We start from the raw sequence: 23,407 nt of genomic DNA on the forward strand, positions 1-23,407 counted from the left end.
TCCAGAACGGATCGGCCGTCCACACCTCGAAGGAATCCCCCCGCCTCCTCACCTCCATGAATACTCTCTCTCTCTCTCTCTCTCTTATATTTATTTTACTAAAATAATTTAAGTAGGTATATATTAAAAAAAATAAAAATAAATCGGCCTTTCAGAGTAATTAGCCAAGAGTTTTACCGATTTTTCTCTAAAACGTGTTTGGCCTAAAATGCCACGACTCTAATATCTTAAAGCAAAATGTGGCACCCATCTATAACTAATAACTGCTCTAGCCTACCTTAGTTCAGCCCCCGCATAAATAAACGCTCTTTATCTAGGAGGCAACGATTTGAGCAATTTCAAGCTTTCTTTCTGCAAAATTCGATCAATCTCTTTTCTAGAGCTGACCTGCATCCTCTTGTAATCAAAGTTGTCGCTCATTCCTCGCGGCTGCGGTTTCGGATCAAGCATCTTCGACCCCTTCTCCTTTTTTGGTGAGAAACGACCCCTTCTCCTTCGATGTAGGCGTTGGAAAGTGAATGACCTAACCGATTATCCGTTAGAATTCACAAGGGGGAGGAAATGAGACGGAGGAAGACAGCCTACTAATAAGGGCCGGGTCGTCGAGGGTCTTGGGTCCGATTTGATCTGGACCTGGCCCTAAACCCCTGATCTGTCTGCAGGCCTACGGGCCGACGGTAACGAAAACGGTCGCTATTGTTGCTTGCTGTTGAAGTAGCGGATAAAGGAAGCAGAGAGAGAGAGAGAGCCCCGGGTTGCTGCCTTGGAGCAGCAGAGCAGATCTACCCGATCCCTAGATCCTCCCATGGCCTCCTTCCAGCTTCATAACCTCTACTTCTCCGTTCCATTCCCAGCTTTTCGCGAAACCTCCAATCTCAAAAGATGGGATTTAGCCGGCCACTCGAGGTTCCATAAATTTATCAGGGCAGAGCCCCATCTCCCGTCCAGTCTCCACAAATCCCTTGGAAGGCAGGCCTCAAGAGCTTCCGTTGATACCGGAAACGGAGCTCCAGAAGCTCCCAAACCGTCTCGCAGAGGTAGAAAGAAGTCCACGGCTTCCGCTCCTTCTCCTTCTCCCTCTCCCTCTCCTCCCAAAGGAACAAGAAGATCCAGGAAGAAGCCAGAAGCGGTAGAAGAATCCCAAAACGAGGAAGAAAAACCACCACCATTAGCAATAGACGAAGACGAGGAGGAGGAGGACTTCGACGATGGGATGGACTTCCCCTACGGATCACCCCCTTTAATCTGCTGCTTCGGCGCCGCACAGAGGGAGTTCGTGCCAACGGTCCGGGTCTCCGAGCAGCAGATGCACCCGGACCAGTACTCCTCTTGGAAGGCTCTCCAGTGGAACCCGCCCGAGTTCGTCCGAGCCCCCGGCGGCCCTCCGTCCAACGTCGCTATCTCCCATGTCCGGCTCGGCGGCCGCGCTGCCTTCATGGGGAAAGTCGGGGATGACGACTTGGGGAATGATCTCGTGTACCGCATGAACTTGGAGAAGGTCCAGACCCGGGCTGTCAAGATCGATCCAGCAGTCAAGACCGCGGCTTCCTACATGAAGATCGGATTTCGGGACCATGGCGGTCGGAAGAAGTTGGTGGCCGAGACTGTCAAGACTTGCGCCGAGGATTCTCTCCTGAAATCCGAAATCGATGTTGCCGTTTTGAAAGAGGTAAAAAAAACGCTCGGTTTTTCTTCCAATTTTCGGCAAACTTTTTATACAGGTATATTGACGGTGGTTTCTTCTGCAAGTTGGAGGAAGTAGGAAAAAATTAGACTTTTGATTTTAAAAAAACATGGTAGAACACCATCATTCCCTTAATCTTTCTCTTCTGGAATTAAAACTCAAGTGAGTGGAAGAAGAAACTTGCATGAACTGGAATTCATTCATGTGAAAAAATCTGCAGGCTAGGATATTTCATTTCAGCTCCGGGGTATTGCTGACACCTACCATGCATTCTGCCCTCTTCAGGGCCATCGCATTGTCGAAGAAGTACAGCAGCAACGTGTTCTTTGATCTGAACCTGCCGCTGCCGCTATGGAGCTCTAGAGAGGAGACCCGGGAAGTGATCAATAAGGCATGGAGCAAAGCCGACCTCATCGAAGTGTCGAGACAGGAGCTGGAATTCCTGTTGGATGAAGAGTACTATGAGAAGAAGCGCAACTACAGGCCTCAATACTATTGCGAATCCTACGAGCAGACAAAGAACAGGCGAGACTGTCATCATTATACCCGGGAAGAGATTGCTCCTCTCTGGCATGATGGAATAAAGATCTTGTTCGTGACGGATGGGACGCTTCGGATCCATTACTACACCCCCAAGTTCGATGGGGCGGTGGTGGGGACTGAGGATGTGCTTATAACCCCATATACATGCGATCGAACGGGTTCCGGCGATGCCGTCGTCGCTGCGATCATGAGGAAGCTGGCGATACATCCGGAGATGTGTGAGGATCAGGATCTCCTGGAAAGGCAGCTCCGCTTCGCTGTTGCTGCTGGGATCATTTCGCAATGGACAATTGGTGCTGTCAGAGGCTTCCCGACGGAGAGTGCGACGCAAAATCTGAAAGAGCAAGTTTATGTTCCTTCCATGTGGTGAGATTTCTGCCAGCTGCGTGAGAACTCATAGATACAAACGGATTTATCGCATCGCAGCTCTGGCAGAAAGATCTAAAGGCGGTAGGATGTAGTTTCCTTGCCAATCAATTTTGGATTTAGACTGATAGAGCTAGATGTTATGAATTGATCATCTTACATAAACTACTTGTACCACCACATTGTTGCACATTGTTTTGCTAATCTCAAATCGTGGAGTGAGGACTCCGAATTTGGCAGATGTGCAATCCAGAGAAATTGCTTGTTCTTTGCAAATAAATAATAATAATAAAAAACAGAGACAAGAATTCAGAGAACTGGCCATATCTCATGAACATAATAGTCCTCTTGAGTTTACCAGAATGAATGTTGCCATCAATGAATTGAGATAATGCAAAAGTAAGAAACTCCGAAGCTGTATTGATTGATGTTGCTTTAAATGCTCATCTCAACTTCAAATTTAAATTTTTCCAATCACAGGCACAAGATCAAATTGCATAACAAACAAATTGATTGTAGTCACCACCATTCAGACATCTAAAAAAAAAGGATCATAAATTATTCAAATTAGAGGATCGTCATACAGAACAAAAGGAATTTCAAAGAAAGAATCAAATGAATTGCAAAAGGAAATGTTGTTGTACAAAGTAATGCCCTTGTTGAAACAAGCAATTCTAACAAACCCTATATGGGGAAAAAATTAAAAAAAAATAAATCTATACACTTTATCCACCTAAATGTACAACAAGAATTGTATTCGTAATTTAACCTTTTTTGAACTTCAGCCGGAAACAAACTGATCATATGAAAGAAACCTCTACAACTGTCCATGATGTTTTGATGTTGCAAATGTTGAACTTTGCAAAATGAAACCAAAAATATATTTCGTTGATAACTTTATCTGTATGTTTTTTTGCACAAACAGCCAGGTAGAGGATTGGCATAAAAGTACTCCTCTAGTCGTGGAGTTTCTCCTCCTCTTCTTTCATATGGACCTCCAAGTCGATTAGCATGATCCCTCTTCACCTTATGTGTGAATTTGTCCCACGTTATTGCTCCTTCATCCAGCTGATCTATTAATTTCATGAACCTTTGTCTGGGGACATGTCAAAAATTTCAACTTTAGAATGCACATAGAATCAAAAATAGATCGAACCTAATATACTACTTGAACATTCAAAAAATTGATTGGACCAACTATACCACTTCATCATACCTATTAGGATTGATTGTCTTGAGAAATCCTTCAAATCTTCTATGACCTTCCACAGCTTTAGCCATATTACCATCATAGGTATACACAAAAACATCACTTTTCAGAGCTACAAGATAGTCTAGAGCAGCAAGCTGGTTTTGGTGCATCATAAAAGGCTTCAATTCCTCGGTTGTTGCTAAACTATCATGTGCATGAATATTTGGATATTCTGCCCTTAGTGCATTCATGCTATTGGTACCGTAAATTTTTCCTGCAACAATATAAATATTTGTTGTGGAAGGATAGCCCATAGCCTTTAAAAATATAGCAACTTCTCGGGGAGTCATTGGGCAACCCCCTTGCATTCTTCTCTCTTCGCTATTAATTTCTTTCTCCTTCCAATGCTTCACACTATAACGCAAATCTTGTAGCTCTTTAGCCTCTTGTAATGTCAGATTGTGGTTGCAACCAGTAAATGAGAGCATGTCCTTCTCATATCTGAAATATTGATGAACTTATTACTGAAAAATTAGATAGTTTTGTATATGCTTATTAAAATTTATAATGGTATACCTTAAATGGAGTGCAATATAATGGTTGCTTTCATTTTTCAACCTCTCAACAAGTTTCTTCCCCAATTCTTCAATTTGTGGTGTGTATCGAAGTGCCTTGTAATTCGCACGACATCGAATCTTTTGAAGTGAAGGTGGAAGGCCATTGTTGGCAAGCCGAGAGTCTGAATGAGTAAACATGACCACCTTATACTTCTTCAAGATTGGCGCAAAAGCTTTATAATAGAAAGCCTATAAAAAATATTGATTATAATATTGGTTCGACAAGAAATTATCAAAAAAAAAAAGTAAAACAACTATCTCTCAATACATTACCTTAGACCAGGAGATAGGCGCTCTTCGATAGGGCCTCATTGCTGCATATTTTCGTGGAAGAGATTTCACGATCATTATATCATCTTTAAGGACATCAATGAAGTGCTTCATATCAAATATATCTTTAAATTCACTGCAAAAATCAAACTTTAAAAAGATCCCTCGAGCATATAGTTTTGTTTATAGTTACTCGAACAATAGAGATATTAAATACCTTCGATCTGTCCAAAAGGAATGATGATCCAGTGTAGGAATTACAAGTGTTGCATTCATTAGCTTTGCTATGGCAACCATATCACTAATCTGTTTTCAAAGAAATAGAAGTTGAGCTATGCAACATTATTTAGTTGTAATTGAGTTAGGGAGATTGATACGTACTCCCATTCTCATCTGATTCAAGCCACCATTAGCATGAAACATCAGATATCCAGCCGTGACATCACTAGTCCCTATAACAAGAATGTTGTTGAAATGGTTAAACTAAGAATGCTGTAAATAAAAGCACAAAAAAAATCATCAAAATAATGAATAGTTAAGAGCTGACTTTGATGTTTTCTTGGACGTTCAATGCATTGTCGGTAGCCATCACTATGTGGTTTCATCCAAATCTCAGGGATCTGTGAACATGAAATAAGAGAATTTTAGGCATATATCACAACCTATAAGACAATGGAAATCAAATGGTTAGTGTTAACCATTGCAGTATCATACTTATGTAGTTTAGTTAAAATATGTACTTGAAAGGCAACATTTACCAACCAATCAAGAATGCAAAATCAATAATGCTTACACGATTAGGTTTAATGCTACACAAGTTTCAAACTACTTGGATGGTCATCTTAGAAGTTGATCAAAATTCAAGATACTTCTTCACAAAAAAAGTTCGATTCAAAGGAAGAAGAAGTAGAAGTAGAAAACAGAATAGAAACATCATTTGATTCATTAATCTTCAGAAAGAAACTTAAAAGAAAAAAGAAAAGGAAAGTTTTAACACTAAGTAAAAAATGAGGAATTTATGAAAAATTGCACACCCCACTATGTAATTGTGCACCTGTGCGTTACAATCAATTTGTTATTTAACTGGAAGATCTAGAGCTCATTATCGAGACTTTAGACTGTATAGACCCATATTTGAAGAACTGGTTTGATTAAACCAAACTTTAACAAATTAACATCATCAATATAAAGCACTGATTTGGATTTATTTGTCTTGAAAAATATGCACTTCTAACTCTCAATTAAATAGGGAAATTTGTATATAGAAAAAAGAAAAAAAAGACTCCTAAATAGAGATAAAAATATATATAATAAAATTTATATGTAGGAAAAGGAGAAATTCAAACTCTCAAATGGAGATAGAAGAAATGTTTATAATGCATTAGTAATTACTGAAAATATTTATCTATATCTATATAATAATTATAAGTTAACTAGCTTTGTGTAACTTTGATCAACCAATGATGACATTCTTGATATTTCTCCGTCTAAATTGGAACTTTAGGAATATAATCATCATTAAATATCCTAAACTTTGAAAAATGAATGTGAATAACAAAAATTTTCTAAATTCTTAGCAATATCTTCTTCTCAAATTTCAAAATTAATATGCAAATAATCTGATAATTATATAAATTCTAGATTTTTAGGAAGTGTACTGCAAATTTTTGAGAAAAAGTTGCTATTATTGCAAAGTAATTTTTAATTTCCAATTCATATAAGTTATAATGTTTATTTCACGCATAATAGATAATTCTTTCAAATTTTTCAAATAATTACTATAAATCACATAGTTATTTAATATATCTATTTAAGTATTCATTTATATATTCTAATATTAAAACAGAACTCCTCAACTAAAGCTTGCATCAGAATATTGTGCATCGCTATACCATCACATGCATCACACATGGCAATGCATGGGTTAAGATATTGTCCAATTTTATACCACCACATATATCACAGATGGCACATTTAGGGTTAAGAAGATATAGTTATATTTAAAGTTAATATCTCATCAAAAAAGTTTAGATGAATCATAAGTAATAATTAAGAAATCAGCACAAATTATGCTGCATACCAGATATCTTTTTTAGAGAGAAATATATCAATTAAAATTTTATAAAAAAATATTCTAGAGCTCCTAGAGAAAAACAAATTTTCATGTCAAAAAAGCCAGGAGATCGATCAGAAAAAAAAAATGGAATCCATATAAACAATAAAAGGACAAAATCAAAAGTTATCATAATAATAGCATGATTATAAAAGACAATAAAAAGGGCAAAACCAAGAACTCCAATAATAAAAGGGCAAAATCAAAAGTGTAATTATAATAATAATAATAGCACGATTATTTATAATTCCAAATGAAGGACTCCAATAAATTAAAATGAAATAAGTTTTAAATCGACGTGACGTACCGGAGGTGGATGGCGGCTCCGGGCCATCCCCTCGATCTCCCACATAGCGCTCAACGCCTCCTCACGACCGCCCATCTGGTGGACCGCACTCTGCCGTTCCGAGAAACTACCAATCCGGTGTGAAATCAAGAACGCCGAAAGCGCCACCAGCGACAGGAGGACGGCGAACACTAGCGCCCCAATATTCCACGCGCTCCATCTCCCCAATCTCCCCCCGCCACCTCCGCCGCCGCCGCTGCCGGCGGCCTTGCCGGCCGTCCTCCGCAAGAAGAGCGATCTCAACGCCGAGATCCGCCCGGGAGCCGGCGAGTGGGCGCGGGCGTCGGTGTCCTCCTCGTCGTCGTCCTCGGACTGGAACGACCTCTCCGGTTCGCCGGAGTCCGTCAGACGCCGCCTCGGGCCGGAGATGATGGGACTGGTGGTGGCTGCGTTCGTCGGGATGGCCCCGGCGATCGTGACCATGGCCGGAATTTCCGAGGATTAATTTGTTTCTAACACCAAGAGATAGAGAAAGGGAGAAGGGATTGGAGATTGAGAAGAAAGGGGGGGAGAAAAGCCCGGGAAACGACGGTGATGGTGGGCGTTAAAGAACCGCCTCTTGTCTCTCCCTCGTTCTTGTTTTGCCGCGATGGTGTTTGCACTCCGAAATCCGTGGTGCGGGGGACGCGCGGTGAGGAGCCACACCACTTTCTCTCTTACTCTCACGTTTCCGTACTTTTCTTCTTCTACTTCTTATATAGATAGCATGGGATTATTGAATTCCGCTCATCTATAGATAGCAAACCCAAAGGATTTAGTAGTCTCGGAAAGATAATTTTTACGGATACAAGCCCGTTATACTTAGCAAACGGCCTTCAAAGGAGGCTTTTTAGTATTGTTGAAGAAGGAAACCTTCCCACGCGGAGACGTCTGCGACTATGATACATGTGTTTAAGGGATCTAATGGAGATGGTGATTAAGAGAGAGCCATCCGATCTATCATCGTTGTTCGTACTACGTGTACCTTGTACAATCGATCAGAAAAATTAGTTTGAAAGGAAAAAAAAAAATTATAATTCTTCGTATGTGGTATTTTTTGTCCGTTTCCTCCTAACGCGTCAAGTGTGGATCATCGGGAGCCGGCTAGCCCGCAGAATGTTCTGCCACTAGGCAATGGTTGACGCGGTGTTTGTACTTTTCTCGCGGCCAGGAAGCTTACCTCGTATCTTTCTAGATCCAGTTGCGTTTGAAAAGGGTAAGTGCAGTTAAAAGTTACAATCTGTTCTCCAGCCACTGGATAAATCTATCGATTTTGCCATTGGATGGATAAATTAATTTTGTTTAAACTAGCTCAGTTGTTGATTTTTGTTCCCCATAAGCAAACTAGGGTATTCTGGCTTGTTCTTTTTATGCAATACTATGTTTAATGAGGGTCTCATCCAAAACACTATGTTTAATGAGGGCATAACGAAGCCCCTTTCAGGTTGTGCAAAATATATCATAAGGGTAGGTGACTCAAAAAAAAAATAGCAATGGTGCAAACACACATTTAACATCCTTCTCTACGCTGCTTGTCGTTGGATTAATGGCAACTTGGTGGAGGAGGATTTGCCTAATTATTTGGGAATTTGGAAAATCTATGGCCAAATCTCGAGGAGGTAGAGAGGTTCCCTTGCTTATGTTGGACAATGGAACCTGTTGCTGGAAATTGGACCCGGGGGCGGCCGCGAACCGAGGAGGAGGAGGAGCTCCGGCGAACACTGGCGGGCGGCGATCCGTCGGCGGGCGGCGTCCTCCGTGGGGGGGCCTGCAAGAAGCCGGTGGCCGGGCTGTGAGCTGGAAATTGGACCCGGGGGCGGCCGCGAACCGAGGAGGAGTAGGAGCTCCGGCGAACACTGGCGGGCGGCGATCCGTCGGCGGGCGGCGTCCTCCGTGGGGGGCCTGCAAGAAAGCCGGTGGCCGGGCTTTTCCGGCGCCGGCCCTCCCATGCCTAAGTCAGAGGGGGGCTTAATTTTGGAGAAGAGAGAGGGACTGTATTTCCAAGTCCGAAGCCTCCCTTGAGAGGAAGAAGCCTCTAGCCCCCTTTTTAGAGGGAGAAGCTCCCCTTTTATAGGGAGAGTGGCAGGATTACCTGTGATGTGACTGGGCGAATTAATGGGTTACCGTCACGATTGGACGTGGGCGTAGAAGTAATGAGTTGCCGTGGATGGCCCGTTCCCATCATGGGAGGAGATGGCGTGCAGCCAGAGCTTGCTTGAGGCGCACAGTGCAGTACATTCTTGGGAATGATGAGGCGTTGACAGTTGTAGCAGAGTATGGTTCCTGATTAATATGTCGTGGCGTGGCCGGCAAGTAAAACATGGTGCGGTAAGGCTGCTGCAGGGCATGGCCGCAGCATATAGATAACGAGGCCGGCCTTCTGAGGTCAGCTCAGCCTTCTGGTCTCGTCCTACTGGTCTTAGCCTTCTGTGCTCGGCCTGCTGTGCTCGGCCTGCTGTGCTCGGCCTTCTGGTCTCGGCCTGCTGAGCTCGGCCTTCTGAGCTCGGCAGCCTTCTGAGCTCGGCTTGCATGAGCTCGGCTCGGCTTTCTGAGCTCGGCCTGCATGGTGAGCTCGATCTTGCTGACGGATTTGGGTGCTATAATTGCATTTGTGGGGTGGTCCATTTTTCCCCCAACACTACCCCCCGACTTCCGAGTTCGAGCAGCTTTTTGGCTCGGGCGAAGGAAGTAGTCTAGTCGTCGATCATCCTGTAACATAGCCAAATATATATGGAGATGTGCGTGCCAAGTAGGATGTACCTCTCATGCAATTGGAGTTAAGTGCTCCAAGTTGACTCAGCGGCCTTCTTTGGCCTTGTCTGTTGACGATCAAGCCGAAATCGAGCCGAGCTCGATAGTCGATGGAGATCGAGCCGAGCTCGATTAGTCGATGGAGATCGAGCCGAGCTCGATTAGTCGATGGAGATCGAGCCGAGCTCGATTAGTCGATGGAGATCGAGCCGAGCTCGATAGTCGATGGAGATCGAGCCGAGCTCGATTAGTCGATGGAGATCGAGCCGAGCTCGATAGTCGATGGAGATCGAGCCGAGCTCGATTAGTCGATGGAGATCGAGCCGAGCTCGATTAGTCGATGTAGCATGACGTTAATCCTTTAACTGGGGGATCCGAGCTTGGTCGAGAATCCGATCTTGGAGACATACGGGAGATGGACTTCATTCGTTGGCGATCGTGCGCCCTTATTCGGAGCGGGGCGACGTTGGAGATAGAGATACCCGTAGGTCGTTTTTTGGATTCTCCGACCTGAAAATAGATAAAATATTGAAATTATTTGAAGCCAAAGTGGCGTCCTGTACCTTTTGGAGATATTTTGATGGCTCCTGAGCTCCAAAGTCCCTCAGGACTTGGCTCAGCACCGGCCTTCTTTGGCTCGATTTTCTGGGAGGTGTTCTGCACTCGGGCTTCTGAGCTCGCGCTTATGAGCTCAGCAGCCTTCTGGTCTCGGCCTTCTGAGCTCGGCCTGGATGAGACTGCTGCAGGTCGTGGCTGCAGCATGTGGATGACGAGCTCGGCCTTCTGAGCTCGGCTCGGCCTGCATGAGCTCGGCCTGGATGAGACTGCTGCAGGTCGTGGCTGCAGCATGTGGATGACGAGCTCGGCCTTCTGAGCTCGGCTCGGCCTGCATGAGCTTGGCCTGGATGAGCTCGGCAGCCCTCTGTGCACGGCCGGGGCTTCGGTGATGGCGACGCTCTGAAGGAGAGCAACGTCACGAGCGCCGTCGTAAGGACTTACACCCATGAGGAGGGAGTACATAACTCTCCTTCTCCAGACCTCAGCTTTTATTTCTCTTTCCCTCCAACTCGTTGATGTGAGACTTGGGCTACTACTTCTCACTAGTTGCCCCCACGTACGTCGTTGTAGCGGGAGCCATGCCTGATTCGAGATGGCTCGGGAGAAAGTTTCTTCCTCTGCTTAACATGAACCCGTGGAGGCGGCACAGGAGGAGCCTCCACTTGTTGCAGGCTTTGGGCTGCAATGGCTAGCGCTTGGACTTGCTGCACTAGCGCGTCGAAGTGCTCGGATTGGACTTGTGGAGTTTGATCTGCCGGAGGTCTTGGTGGTGGATTCTGGACTGAGCGCCCGGGGCTTGGAGCATGATGCTGAGAGGCGTTAAAGACTCCTCTGCTCCTTAGTTTCATGGCCGCAACTCGGGCCCTTCCTCTAGCGCCAACTGTTGCTGGAAATTGGACCCGGGGGCGGCCGCGAACCGAGGAGGAGGAGGAGCTCCGGCGAACACTGGCGGGCGGCGATCCGTCGGCGGGCGGCGTCCTCCGTGGGGGCCTGCAAGAAAGCCGGTGGCCGGGCTTTTCCGGCGCCGGCCCTCCGATGCCTAAGTCAGAGGGGGGCTTAATTTTGGAGAAGGAGAGGGACTGTATTTCCAAGTCCGAAGCCTCCCTTGGGAGGAAGAAGCCTCCAGCCCCCTTTTTAGAGGGAGAAGCTCCCCTTTTATAGGGAGAGTGGCAGGGTTACCTGTGATGTGACTGGGCGAATTAATGGGTTACCGTCACGATTGGACGTGGGCGTAGAAGTAATGAGTTGCCGTGGATGGCCCGTTCCCATCATGGGAGGAGATGGCGTGCAGCCAGAGCTTGCTTGAGGCGCACAGTGCAGTACATTCTTGGGAATGATGAGGCGTTGACAGTCGTAGCAGAGTATGGTTCCTGATTAATATGTCGTGGCGTGGCCGGCAAGTAAAACATGGTGCGGTAAGGCTGCTGCAGGGCATGGCCGCAGCATATAGATAACGAGGCCGGCCTTCTGAGGTCAGCTCAGCCTTCTGGTCTCGTCCTGCTGGTCTTAACCTTCTGTGCTCGGCCTACTGTGCTCGGCCTGCTGTGCTCGGCCTTCTGGTCTCGGCCTGCTGAGCTCGGCCTTCTGAGCTCGGCAGCCTTCTGAGCTCGGCTTGCATGAGCTCGGCTCGGCTTTCTGAGCTCGGCCTGCATGGTGAGCTCGATCTTGCTGACGAATTTGGGTGCTATAATTGCATTTGTGGGGTGGTCCATTTTTCCCCCAACAGAACCATTACACGTCAAAGGGTGACAGTATCAGCTAGATTACAGGGGATATATACTAAAGAACGATGGAACCATTGCACATCAAAAGGTGACAGTATCAACTAGATTACAGGAGATATATACTAAAGAACGATGTAACCATTACACATCAAAGGGTGACAGTATCAGCTAGATTACAGAGGATATATACTAAAGATCCACACATATTGATTAACCGGTTCGCCACTTTGTTCTCAACTATTCGATCCTGCAACTTGCACCTTTAATCTACTTGTCTATTTACATGCAACATGCACAACAACGATAATTGTTCTATTCTCATTTATAGATGTAAATATGACCTCTCTCTCTCTCTCTCTCTCTCTCTCTCTCTCTCTCTCTCTCTCTCTATCTCTATCTCTATCTCTTCTGTTTTTCCTCTTGTGCTGAACAGCTTTGTAAGGTTTCCACCTCAATACTTGGGTGCCTCGAAATTGCATTGCAACCAATCTACCGTTTCTTACTTTGTAGCGTCATCTCTCTCTATAAGTGGATGCACCAGCCGAGAAAAGAATACTTTTTAGGACAGATTTGTCAATTAAAATATAAATTTTCCGGGGGTTATATATGCTACTATGCATCTACTGAACTTGATATTACAGTCCCCGCAATTGTAAGTGCCTCGGCTGGTGCTATATATATATATTGTAATTTTTACATACACCAGAGGTCTATATTTTTTACATTTTTATTAATTTTAATCTAGTTCAAGCAAACGAAGTGCCGGACAAGTTCAGATTTAACAGACGCATCATTAATAAATACATATTTATTAATAACAATGCTTCTCCTAGATTTGAACTAGTCCTGGAACATGGACTGATAGGACCTTCAAATTTATGCTTCAACTAGATGTCAGGGGCCCAGGGCCGAGAGGGAAATTTCAGAAGACACGTCAAGCGATAAAGCTGAGTTGAGATCCTCTACGGTCGAGTCCGTGATTGGTGGCATAAAAGTCCAGGAAGACACGTACCTTCTTCCCACAGGCAGTTTTAATGTCCAATCCGGTTTCATAGAGCACTTGAATGCCACGTTTCTCCAACTTTCCAAATTAAATGAGTTATGCGTGCATCTGTCTCTCTCCACCTCTATCTCTAGTGTGTGTGCGTGTATACACACACACACTATATATGTATGTGCGTAAATGTGTATATATGGACATACATGGGTAGGGTAGAACTGGGGCCAGCATTCACTCAAAGACGGTGGCAGAACGCAGATGGGCCCGACTGTAGTCGTATACGACATTTGGATGGCCGCGTCTAGCTGGACGGACCCAATAGATACCATACATGACCCGGATCCACCGAACATGATAGAAAGTTACATGCACGAGAGAAAGATATTTGGCCCGGATGCACCGAACATGATAGAAAGTTGCATGCACGACAGAAAGATATTTCAATACACAACCCTATCAGAAGAAGATTTTCTTTTAAAAAAATTAAAAAAAAAAATCCATAAACCATGTCGGAATTCATTTGGACCAAAGATCAGTGCAAATTTGGATAGAAAATAAAATACATGTGGAGGTTGCGAATGCTGTTAAAAAGAAAAGCCATTTACCTTCAACGACTATTTTGACGAGACATGCATGTATGATATTTGATTGAGTAAGCAAATAATTTACTTCGAAAGCAGCCAATTTCTTTTTTCTTAGAAAATAAAAAAGTAGAGTCGAGGTCACAATTCCTGTTCAGTAGAGATGCCAACAGGCATACAAGAGATTCTACATCTCATTGGTTTGGAAAAGTGCATTGCATACAACTCTTTTCCTGTTTTCTGCGCCTAGCAATCTATCCGCCAGATACATTCCGAATTCTAAACAATGACGTATTCACAATTAGCAAACATGCAGCAAGTGAAGGTGAATCAGCAGGGAAGATATACATCGTCCATTAATATCTAAAGGCAGGGCTATTGACAGTGATCCCACCTAGCTCTGGATGTAACTTTATATATATATATATATATATATATATATATATATATATATATATATATATATGATCCACGTTAAGAGATTGACTTTTTTTTTCCTCCTCTCTTGTGGAATGGATTCAACAGAACATTCGGAGAAGCCCCGTCTCACAAACCTTGCATCATATGTATAGAGCTTCTAAATCATACTAATAATAAGATCAATCATTTGGCTCCAGCATGATATCCAACATGGTACATGGTACATTGTCTCTTTACCGTTTTGGTTATTACTGGACATATTGTGTCATTATTGTTTTTGGTTATTACAGGTGATATAAGCAAAATTATCATATAGTAGTTTGCTATCTGCTCAGGTTCTTGAAATTTAGTGGGTTTTTTTTTTTGATATTGTTCTTCATGTTTAAATGCTCACATGTACTGCAGAATTCAACCTAAAATACAACCATAAATTACTAAAATTTTAATTTTCTTGAGCTAAAACTCAAGAATAAAAAGAAAACAACAGAGATCACCTAGTAAGCCCAAATTGCTTTTTTTTTCAAATGCTCTTAAACAGGAGAACCAAGAAGTCGCTGCACTGGCTAAACTAATATATATGAAGAGGACAGTTTATGTATATATATAATCATTGCAAGACCAGAATAGAAATAGAAGGAAACAAACTATAAAAGAGTTTATTCATCAGTGATCTCATGCAATCACTATCAGTAATGAAAGTGAGCATATACAGTTTAGTCATTCCAAATTGAAGGTATAAGAGATATACCAATCTGCAGCACGAGTTGTAAGCAGGAAAAGTCTTTCTAGTCCAAAGGATGATGCCTTCTTGTCAATAAAATCTGCTTAATAAAACAAAGCCTCATTTTAAAAAATGCGTAATAAAACTCATGGATACTGATGATGACAAGACATGATCCATAAATGAAGTATACCACTGCTGATATCCAACAGAATTAAAAGGACAAAATAACAAAATTTAACTAAATACACCTTAATTTAAGTGACAGAATCTACATGTTACATATGAATCAGTGCTTCTTATTGACAACTAAAAAAGAAAGCAGTCTCCAGGTAGTGGTTCTTTCGAAGATGTTGAAGCATACGGTGCTTGCAGATATCTCTTGTGCATCAGCAATGTAAGCTTTTTGCATGTTAGGATGTTGATGGTACGACATGTCTATGGCACACACTTGAACGTAGGACATTTACAATTTCCTCACAAGGAAAAGCTAAAGAGAATCGTTAAGATATCATGCTAAGGATGATACAGTCTTTGTGAAGGTATATTAGATCATGGAAAGTATAGCTTAAAGTAGTCAAGGAAGACTTTGCTAGACTAACATTTATAAATAGAAATAAATAAATAAATTTAGGTAATTATGCAAGTAAATTCCCATTAGATCTGGATAAAAAAAGCTTAAGTAAGGCAATAGGATCAGATAGAATACCAAAAGTTTCAAAAATCAAGGGAAATATCAAGGTAGTTTGGCTAACTAATTTGATGACATAGTGAAAACCGGGACATTGTCAAAATAATTAAAACATCAATATCCTAAAACTACAATGAATTTATATCAAACATAACCAAATGTTCATGTTAGTTTCTTGCTTAGGAATTAATAAAAGATCTATTGAGAGGAAAAAGATTCATGTTTCATACATTTTGTTATAAAAGAGGAAAAACAAAGTTTAAGATGGAGAACCACAGTAGGTAATTTTGGTAAAGGAAGAAACATTTACAGAAGGGTTCCAGTGAAGTTACAGAGGGCACATGTACAGGAGAAGTGGCAGGTATGAGCAGTTGTCGTCAAAGTCATGAGTTTCCAAATGTGCTGGCTTACAGCAGGGTCAAGTTAAATTCTTATCGAAGATACCAAAGGTAAATATGTTTTAAAAAACATCTACAAGTTAACCAGTGATATTCAGAACAATGCCCCTTTTTTGTTTTTTAGCTGATTATATAGTGTCTAACTAATGAAACCAAATAACAGCTGAAGATATCTAAATCATGGATGAAAGCTTCAAAAGAAAAGGATCAATAAATGACCTGACTGGAATTATTGTGTAAGATGCAAATTTAGTAGGAAGACAAACAAAGACCTGAATGTAATATCTCAGCCATGAATTACTCCAGAATGGCCATTGCTGCCATCTTGGATCTCATATATTAGACGAAGTATGGGAAGATGGTAAAGACATTTCTAACTACACTAAGTAGAGGTACTTCTATGATTGATCTTTAATGTTCTCTGATTATGAATACCAAGTAACAGTGAGACCCGAAGACAGGAAAAAGACGTGTAACAGAGAATATTGTGCTTCTGTTCAATGAGAAGATGGAATGTTCTCTATGCTTCAGATCATTGCTTTGTAATATAATATATCCATATTGAGAAAAAAGAGAGGAAAATGGGGAAATATAAAAGTTCATTTTGGAGTTCATCAGATCATAAGTTTTAATTTGATAAATCTGCTAGCTGGTACATGACTGCATGTATGTATATTCTCAAGTAAATCAACACATTGCATTTTACAGGAACAGGACAAAAAATAACAGTGGTTTACATACAGTAAATGTATACCAAGCAATTTGTCTCATTGTCCATGCCCGCAGCATTCTGGAGAGAGCAACATCAGCAACCTCACCACACTTCTCCTCAATGAGAGGGAAAAGGGCTGCACAGGCTATAACTGAACCGTCGTCACTTTCCCCAATGATATATGAATCCAATGATTTGATAAGCTGAGACCAAAGATCAAGTTAGAATGATTCTGACAACATCACTTTAGCTTAGATTTTAACATGAGAAAAATAATCTTGATACTTGGACCTGCTTACAAACATTACATGATCTAAATGGAATCAAGGTTACATAAATAAATTGCAAATAGTATATTTGAAATAATTAACAAAATGAAGTGTGGGATAACCTAGACCTCTTCATCAGTTCTTTGTACCCATGCACCCGATGCTTCCATAGGTTGAATAAGCTGCCTTAGACCAGGAAGAACTGCCACTGTAGCATGCTGAATTCCCTCATACAAATTACTAAAGGAACAAGAAATAATTGGCAAGAATGATGCCAAACCATACCGATCAATTGTGAATTTTTTTGCAAAAAAAAAAGAGAAAAACATGCACAAGATGGAACAATTTAGTTGTACAACATAGTCAAACTAAACTACATTGTGGTTTAATATCTAAACATCATGAAAAACATTAGATGTATTTCCGATCACATATATGAGAAAAAACATGAAGTGTAACATGCTTAGTCAAACAAAAACAAAATTAAGAACTAGGCACTAACAATTCCACTTGTTGTGCCAAAACGAGTACCCATCAAGCGATGCATAGCACTATGTACATTACTAATGTAAGAAAGAAGGCCAACAGAAGAGTAACAAAAAAGTAGTCTAACGATGAACCAATTCCTACAACACATATCAAAAGGTATATCATAATGATGCCTCAGCCTCTGAATTGAAAGTCAGATGATTTTTTTAATACAGAAACACTGACAATGATGTGGGCGAAAAGGGCTAACCCTCTCATGAATCAAATGTAAAAAAAGAAAAGTCTACCATTTTTTAAATCGACGTCTAGATCAAGAAGGAAGAAAGAAGTGAGCTAATAATATACAAATTCTTGGGACTTTCATACAATGGGACAAAAAGAAAGGAAAATCAGCCATGTCATAACAAAAGTTAAGCACACAACAAAACACTGGCATCTGAAAGTGGGAAAAAAGAAAAAGAGCAATGCCTGAAGGATGTAAAACATATTCAATAATCATTTAGTCAGATAAGCAAGTAATAATGAAAGTTCAAAGCAAGTAAAAGCAGGAAAAGAAGATGACACGAGTCATTAATCAACTCCAATTTCTTGTAAGAATCATGCTAAAGACATTACAGATATAAGACCAGTAAATAAAAAACAAATCAAAAACATTGGTTTAGATGGTTTCATACCTGGCCGCGATGGTTCCTACTCCATCTATTGTAAATAACTCCCAAAACAATGCCTCGCTAAGAGTAGTAGAGTGTCATCTATTAAATGAACTCTTTGAACTTCACCCTGTGAGGAGGGAACAATGAATAACGAAAAAGAATTGCATGGAGGTAACTAATGTCTAAGAAACGCCAGTCAGTAAGACACCTCCAGACAGGCCCTTCAACCCCTGTCACATGCATGTCATGAGCTATGACTGGTGAAACCGCAAATCACATAAACAGAAATGAATTTACAAAAAAAATGGTGCCATGTGGTGGTGATATGAGTTATACTTGGAGAATGATGGTGCAATGCCAGTTTCTCGGTATGTGCAATGGCTGCTCAGGCCGCAATCCTTTGCAGGCATCAAAACCCAAAACAAAAGGTTACTTAAATTCCAAGATTATAGTGTAACTCAACAGCTTATTGAACATCATTTGATAAAGAAGAAATGGTAGCAAAACAAACCTCTGCATAGAACAGAAAATATCGTCAAACCTTCACAATGGACAACAAGGACCAAACAGGGATTGACAAAAGGTGGTCATCCCCACAGAATGTGTTACTTTCATGCTATCTTTAATGAATGAATGAAAGAATTTGTAAAACAACTTCTCATCTAATAAAAATCTACAAGTTCACCGAGAAACAAGAGGAGAAATCATTAAAAAAAGACATCCTGATATAAAGTACATGACAAGGTGCTCATCAGGAACAATGCTGTCATATATGCAATATAGCCTTACCCTGCAACCAAATGCTGCCAGCAGCCAATTCTGAAAGGTAACCATTTAATCTGCTCAACCGCTCTTCAACACCAATAGCAAATCCCTGCTCACAAGACCATAGACCATTCTGAAATGTTGCATTATACTTTCAGTAAAGCCCATCCCATCCCAAGGAGTTCTGTTACTTTTATATGAATCAGCAGAGCCTGGACAATAAATATCTTCTTCACCTACAGCTTCGACATAGTTTGCAGCTATTTCACTCTGCTCAGCTCTCTTTCTAATCAATAAATCCTGAAATGAATAAGTCATCCACGTTCATCAGGAATCTGACCATCTACAATGCAAAGCAATTTGTCTGCCTCGATAGCCAAGGCACAAGCAGTAGCAACTTCATAAGTGCTGAAGCATTATAGAAACCAAAAGGTGAGTCCTCAATCATAACATAGAAAAGTGTGTCCAGAATCTCTAAAAAAGAGAGAATACATAAGTAGTTGCAATATGTCAAAATAAGTAATTGAAATAACAAATAAAAGTCAGTTTTTTTTTAATGAGGAACCGGTAGAGAATTTAAATGTCAAAATGAAACATCAAAATTTAATTATAATTTACATCATTCCTTATAAAAATAAAAATTTCTGTGAAGTTGCGATTTAACTAAACATTAGGAATGCACTGGTTATAAATTTAATTACAGTTCAATTGTCATGGTAATTGGGAAAAAGATATAAAAAATACATATAAAAAGAATGAAAATCATCATCCTATTTAGAAGAATGAACTTGTTCTAAATAATAAATATTAAAAAAAGGAAAAATGATCAGCATACTTACAATTTAAAATTGCTCCTGAACTGGCATAACCCAAATTGCTTATTATAACTATGCAATCTCTGTCGAGCCTTTCTCGTACACTGGAAACATTTATTTTTTCTAACTTCACTGGTTGCTCCAAAATCAATACCTTCAACAACAACCCTTCTCTGTCACAAAAGAAAAGTTATAAAAGTCTATTAGGCATGAAGAAGAGGGTAAAAACGGAAAGGAGGAAAAAGAAATCAACTAAACCAAGAAATCCCTTAGATTTCTATTTACAAATAAAATTAGAACATTAATAACAAATTTAGAATCAGGTATAAATATATCTATCAATGGCCACATGGTTGTCAAGACATTGCAAAACAACTGGTCAATGAAAGAAAGTTACTGACTATACTAATACTAGTAACTTGTTGGTTCCTGCCCCCTCTGGTACCAGTAGGAACTCCCTACTTCTAGTTCAATTCTTTGTTAACACGGAAATGTTTTAGGAACAATTATATAATAAGTGATGAATGTCTTTATTTGATCTTCTCAGAAATAATGGCATGAAGTAATCCAATTCTGGCAGGCCATGCAATATTTATCACCTTAGCTGCAAGGAAATCACCGCCTGCAATGCAATAACCAAGTTCATGCCAACAACTATTATCACCATGCCGGCAAAGATTCAATATAGGAGGCCCTTGAGAAAGTTTTTCTTCTATCATAAGACGAATCCTCCCAGTAGCTTCCATTTCTGCCTCTACTGAATCGGAAACCATGATTCGGTACCAACCAACATACTTGCACTTGCTTCCTTAAACATGATTTAGCATATGAGAAGACATGAGTATATCACATGACAGCAAAAAAATAAGCACTGATAGAGGGACAACATGAAGCAAACACCAGTTTTTTACAACAAATGCAAATAGACAATATTCTATTATCCTCTACAAACAAAATAGACTGCATTGAAACTCAACCAAGCCTTAATCCTAAACTAGTTGGGGTCGGCTATATGATCCTACGTTGATGAAAAGCATAAAATTATAGTCACATCTTATGAACATGAATCCAATATATGTGTGTGTGTGCAAATTTCAACATTAAGTAAGGATGCAAGTCTATCCATCGCACAGCCTTAGCATACCAAGGCATAGCATTTAAAGATATCTCTGATTCTAGATTGAAAAAATTCAGGTCTCAAACACAAAGTCAAATGAAAATTGAACAAAGTGAAAAGGTGTTAAGAATAGAAAGTCAGGTTGTAAACTGCTTCTGTATAACATTGGATCTTCATTGTATTTGATTGAATGTTTGGTTCATGTTAGCATTATATTTAATTCATCAAGCAATTCTCTGTACTGGTGCATTTGGACGACTTGTAATAAGACTTCACAAAAAAGATGCGTACCTCTATTTATACCCAATATTCTTTTTATTCTTGACTAAAAGCAAACTAAGAACGAATTATCAAATATGAACAACCCATAAATTGAATTTTGATACTTTTATAAAATTCTATCAAAGTTGTGAGGACCTACTGCATTGCCTCAAAAAAAATTGATGCAGATTTTACTCTTGCAGATATTGTTACAAAAAAAAAACTAGGTTGAAAAGCAATTTAACATGAAAGTTTTTTTCTTTTTGGCACGCTACATGTGAATTTCTACTGTAACAATTTTTCCCATAAGATATAGAGACACATCTTGATATAATATCAGATTTATTGTTTTAATGGCTTATATTATATTACATGTTTACTGATTTTGGGCAACATGAACAAGTGAGGTGATCCTCGACCATTTTGTTCCCCTATGTTGCATCAAACTTTGTTCTTTCATGCAAGTATGCCCTAACTCTTCTATTAAAGCAACTAAGAATAGACAGTGAAGTAGTTAACTGTTCATCAAGGGTCTTCTTCTCAACCAATAATATATACATACGCCAAGGTCGGTTGTCTTGACCTGAACCGTCCAATTTAAGGTGTACAAACCTATTCCAGGTGGAAACTAGATTGAGATGCAGGTTCGGTTCAGAAGAAGTGCCAAACCAATCTAAACTAACCTGAATCGAGCAGAACCACCTGTTTTTGCTTGGTTCAGGGCGATTTGGATGGATCACTGCCTTTATAACCCTTCGACCCAAACCGGAATCGAATCACCTCCCGATCACTCTTTCCTTCCCTCTCGCATTTTGGCTAGGATTTTAGGATTTCGATGCCCCTCGATCGCCACCATCTCTGATGACGACCGCAATTACGTGTTTTAGCCTCTCTCATAGTCTCTCTCTCCTGAAGATGACAACGACCCTGGTAGCTTCATCCCTCCTCTCTCTTTCTCCTCTCTCTCTCTGCCTCTCTCTCTCCACGATATGACGATGCCGACAACTTCACCCTCTCTCTCTCTTTCTCCTTTTTCTCTTACTCCCTCTCCTCCCTCTCTCTCTCTCTCCCTCCCTCCTCTCCCTCACCTTGATTATGGTATGCCTCGAGTCGCTATGGTATGTATTGGTACCATATCAAACTGATCGCCACCCAATACAACTATCAGTACTAATTCAGCAAACCTTGATATACGCCAACAATATATGCAAATCATAGTTTGATTCAAAGTCCATAAGTTCCTCTACTCCAACTTATTTTGTTGTAGCAAGCATAAGTAAATAAATAAAAAGACAAGATGTATACCAAGAAAATGAAAGATTGAATAAAATGATTACTTCATCATGACCCTTTGAGAAAGGAAAACATTAACATGCTAGCACCCGAAATATATAGGAATAAGGACGATCAATATGGATGTGGGGCCCAAGATTTGCATCATGCATGAACAAGTCTACCTTAAAATGTGATCCTTTTCCACCTACCTCTCTCTGCCAAGAGCTTATCAATTTGGACATGGGTCCAAGAACAAGGACAAACTTGATCCCCATACCATGAAGGAGTGAAATGTCTTGCATAAGATGCATCTAAACCTATGATCATTGTAAGTTATTTGCAGTGATGGCTTCTTCTACAAGTTATAAGGTTTTCCCAGTTCAAAAATTCTCCCAGCAAGGAAACAAATACATCAAATTGAAATGCATGTTAACTAGTAAAAAAATAAGGCATATGAAACGTAAGTAAGTTGAGTTCAATTGATTCCCGACCCAATATTCAACAAAAAACTAAATGAATCAGATAAGGAACCACATGCTCAGCTGCTTTCTTCTGTAGACTGGCATTCTTCCTATTTCATTTAAAGGAAGAGGCAAACTAGAATTCAAAACCTCGATAGGGGGTGGAAATAATGAGGGAGTATTATTAACACCAAGATTTTAAATCCCACGGGATGGAGCTATCCCGGTTTTCCTATGGAATAGGATGCACCTTCATCCACCCGTCTTAACACTTGAGATAGGAGATGTCTCAAGACATGTATACTAGGATGCTAGGACAATGGCGAGACGGTTTTGTCCCAACACTTGGGAGGATACCCCGTCCCAGTGTCCCGCGGGATGTCCCACCGGGATCCAAGACCATGATTAACACTATAAAGTAACAAGTTCGACCAACTTTACTATGTGAACATATGTCCCACGATGCTACCTCTACAAATCAATCTAATTACTTTGGAGACACATCTACAAATACTAGAGGAACAACTATCACATCTGAAGGAAGTGAAAAGGTGCCCAAGTATATCAACACGGATAGAAAATTGTTACACTACATGTTACTTGAAGTCTATGAAAGCTTCAAAAGTGATTTCAATT

The 23,407-nt window shown here is 40.7% G+C and overlaps 2 protein-coding genes and 1 pseudogene across 3 annotated transcripts; 1 reads left to right on the plus strand and 2 right to left on the minus strand.

The window, feature by feature from the left end:
• Window positions 1-411: 411 nt before the first annotated feature.
• On the plus strand, window positions 412-2,910 carry FLN1 (fructokinase-like 1). Its single transcript, XM_026807190.3, has 2 exons — window positions 412-1,669; window positions 1,905-2,910. Exons 1-2 carry the CDS (start codon window positions 806-808, stop codon window positions 2,595-2,597), a joined length of 1,557 nt encoding a protein of 518 aa, XP_026662991.2. The 5' UTR covers window positions 412-805; the 3' UTR covers window positions 2,598-2,910.
• A 221-nt stretch (window positions 2,911-3,131) lies between these two features.
• LOC103713714 (O-fucosyltransferase 19-like) lies at window positions 3,132-8,095 on the minus strand. The gene is made up of 8 exons (XM_008800729.5): window positions 7,093-8,095; window positions 5,220-5,292; window positions 5,054-5,124; window positions 4,890-4,978; window positions 4,676-4,808; window positions 4,362-4,591; window positions 3,810-4,286; window positions 3,132-3,689 (listed from the first exon to the last, which is right to left on the minus strand). The coding sequence occupies exons 1-8, from the start codon at window positions 7,552-7,554 to the stop codon at window positions 3,491-3,493; spliced, it is 1,734 nt and encodes a 577-aa protein (XP_008798951.2). The 5' UTR covers window positions 7,555-8,095; the 3' UTR covers window positions 3,132-3,490.
• Window positions 8,096-14,774: 6,679 nt separating this feature from the next.
• LOC103713713 (putative amino-acid acetyltransferase NAGS2, chloroplastic) lies at window positions 14,775-19,822 on the minus strand (annotated as a pseudogene). Its single transcript, XR_015973174.1, has 6 exons — window positions 19,682-19,822; window positions 18,867-19,250; window positions 18,099-18,204; window positions 17,064-17,175; window positions 16,709-16,869; window positions 14,775-14,965 (listed from the first exon to the last, which is right to left on the minus strand). The product of XR_015973174.1 is annotated as a putative amino-acid acetyltransferase NAGS2, chloroplastic (transcript).
• Between the last annotated feature and the right edge of the window lie 3,585 nt (window positions 19,823-23,407).

The sequence above is a fragment of the Phoenix dactylifera genome, chromosome 14 (assembly GCF_051530095.1).
Source record: "Phoenix dactylifera cultivar Ajwa chromosome 14, Ajwa_hap1_PhDact_Kaust_v1.1, whole genome shotgun sequence".
Taxonomy (NCBI): domain Eukaryota; kingdom Viridiplantae; phylum Streptophyta; class Magnoliopsida; order Arecales; family Arecaceae; genus Phoenix; species Phoenix dactylifera.

Bases quoted from the DNA above. Each gene is read 5' to 3' on its own strand.
- FLN1 (XM_026807190.3), top strand. From the start codon at position 806: ATGGCCTCCTTCCAGCTTCATAACCTCTACTTCTCCGTTCCATTCCCA. The intron at 1,670-1,904 runs GTAAAAAAAACG...AAAAATCTGCAG, and splicing joins ATGTTGCCGTTTTGAAAGAG to GCTAGGATATTTCATTTCAG.
- LOC103713714 (XM_008800729.5), bottom strand. From the start codon at position 7,554: ATGGTCACGATCGCCGGGGCCATCCCGACGAACGCAGCCACCACCAGT. The intron at 4,979-5,053 runs GTACGTATCAAT...CTTTGAAAACAG, and splicing joins TGAATCAGATGAGAATGGGA to ATTAGTGATATGGTTGCCAT. The intron at 4,592-4,675 runs GTAATGTATTGA...TATTTTTTATAG, and splicing joins CGCCTATCTCCTGGTCTAAG to GCTTTCTATTATAAAGCTTT.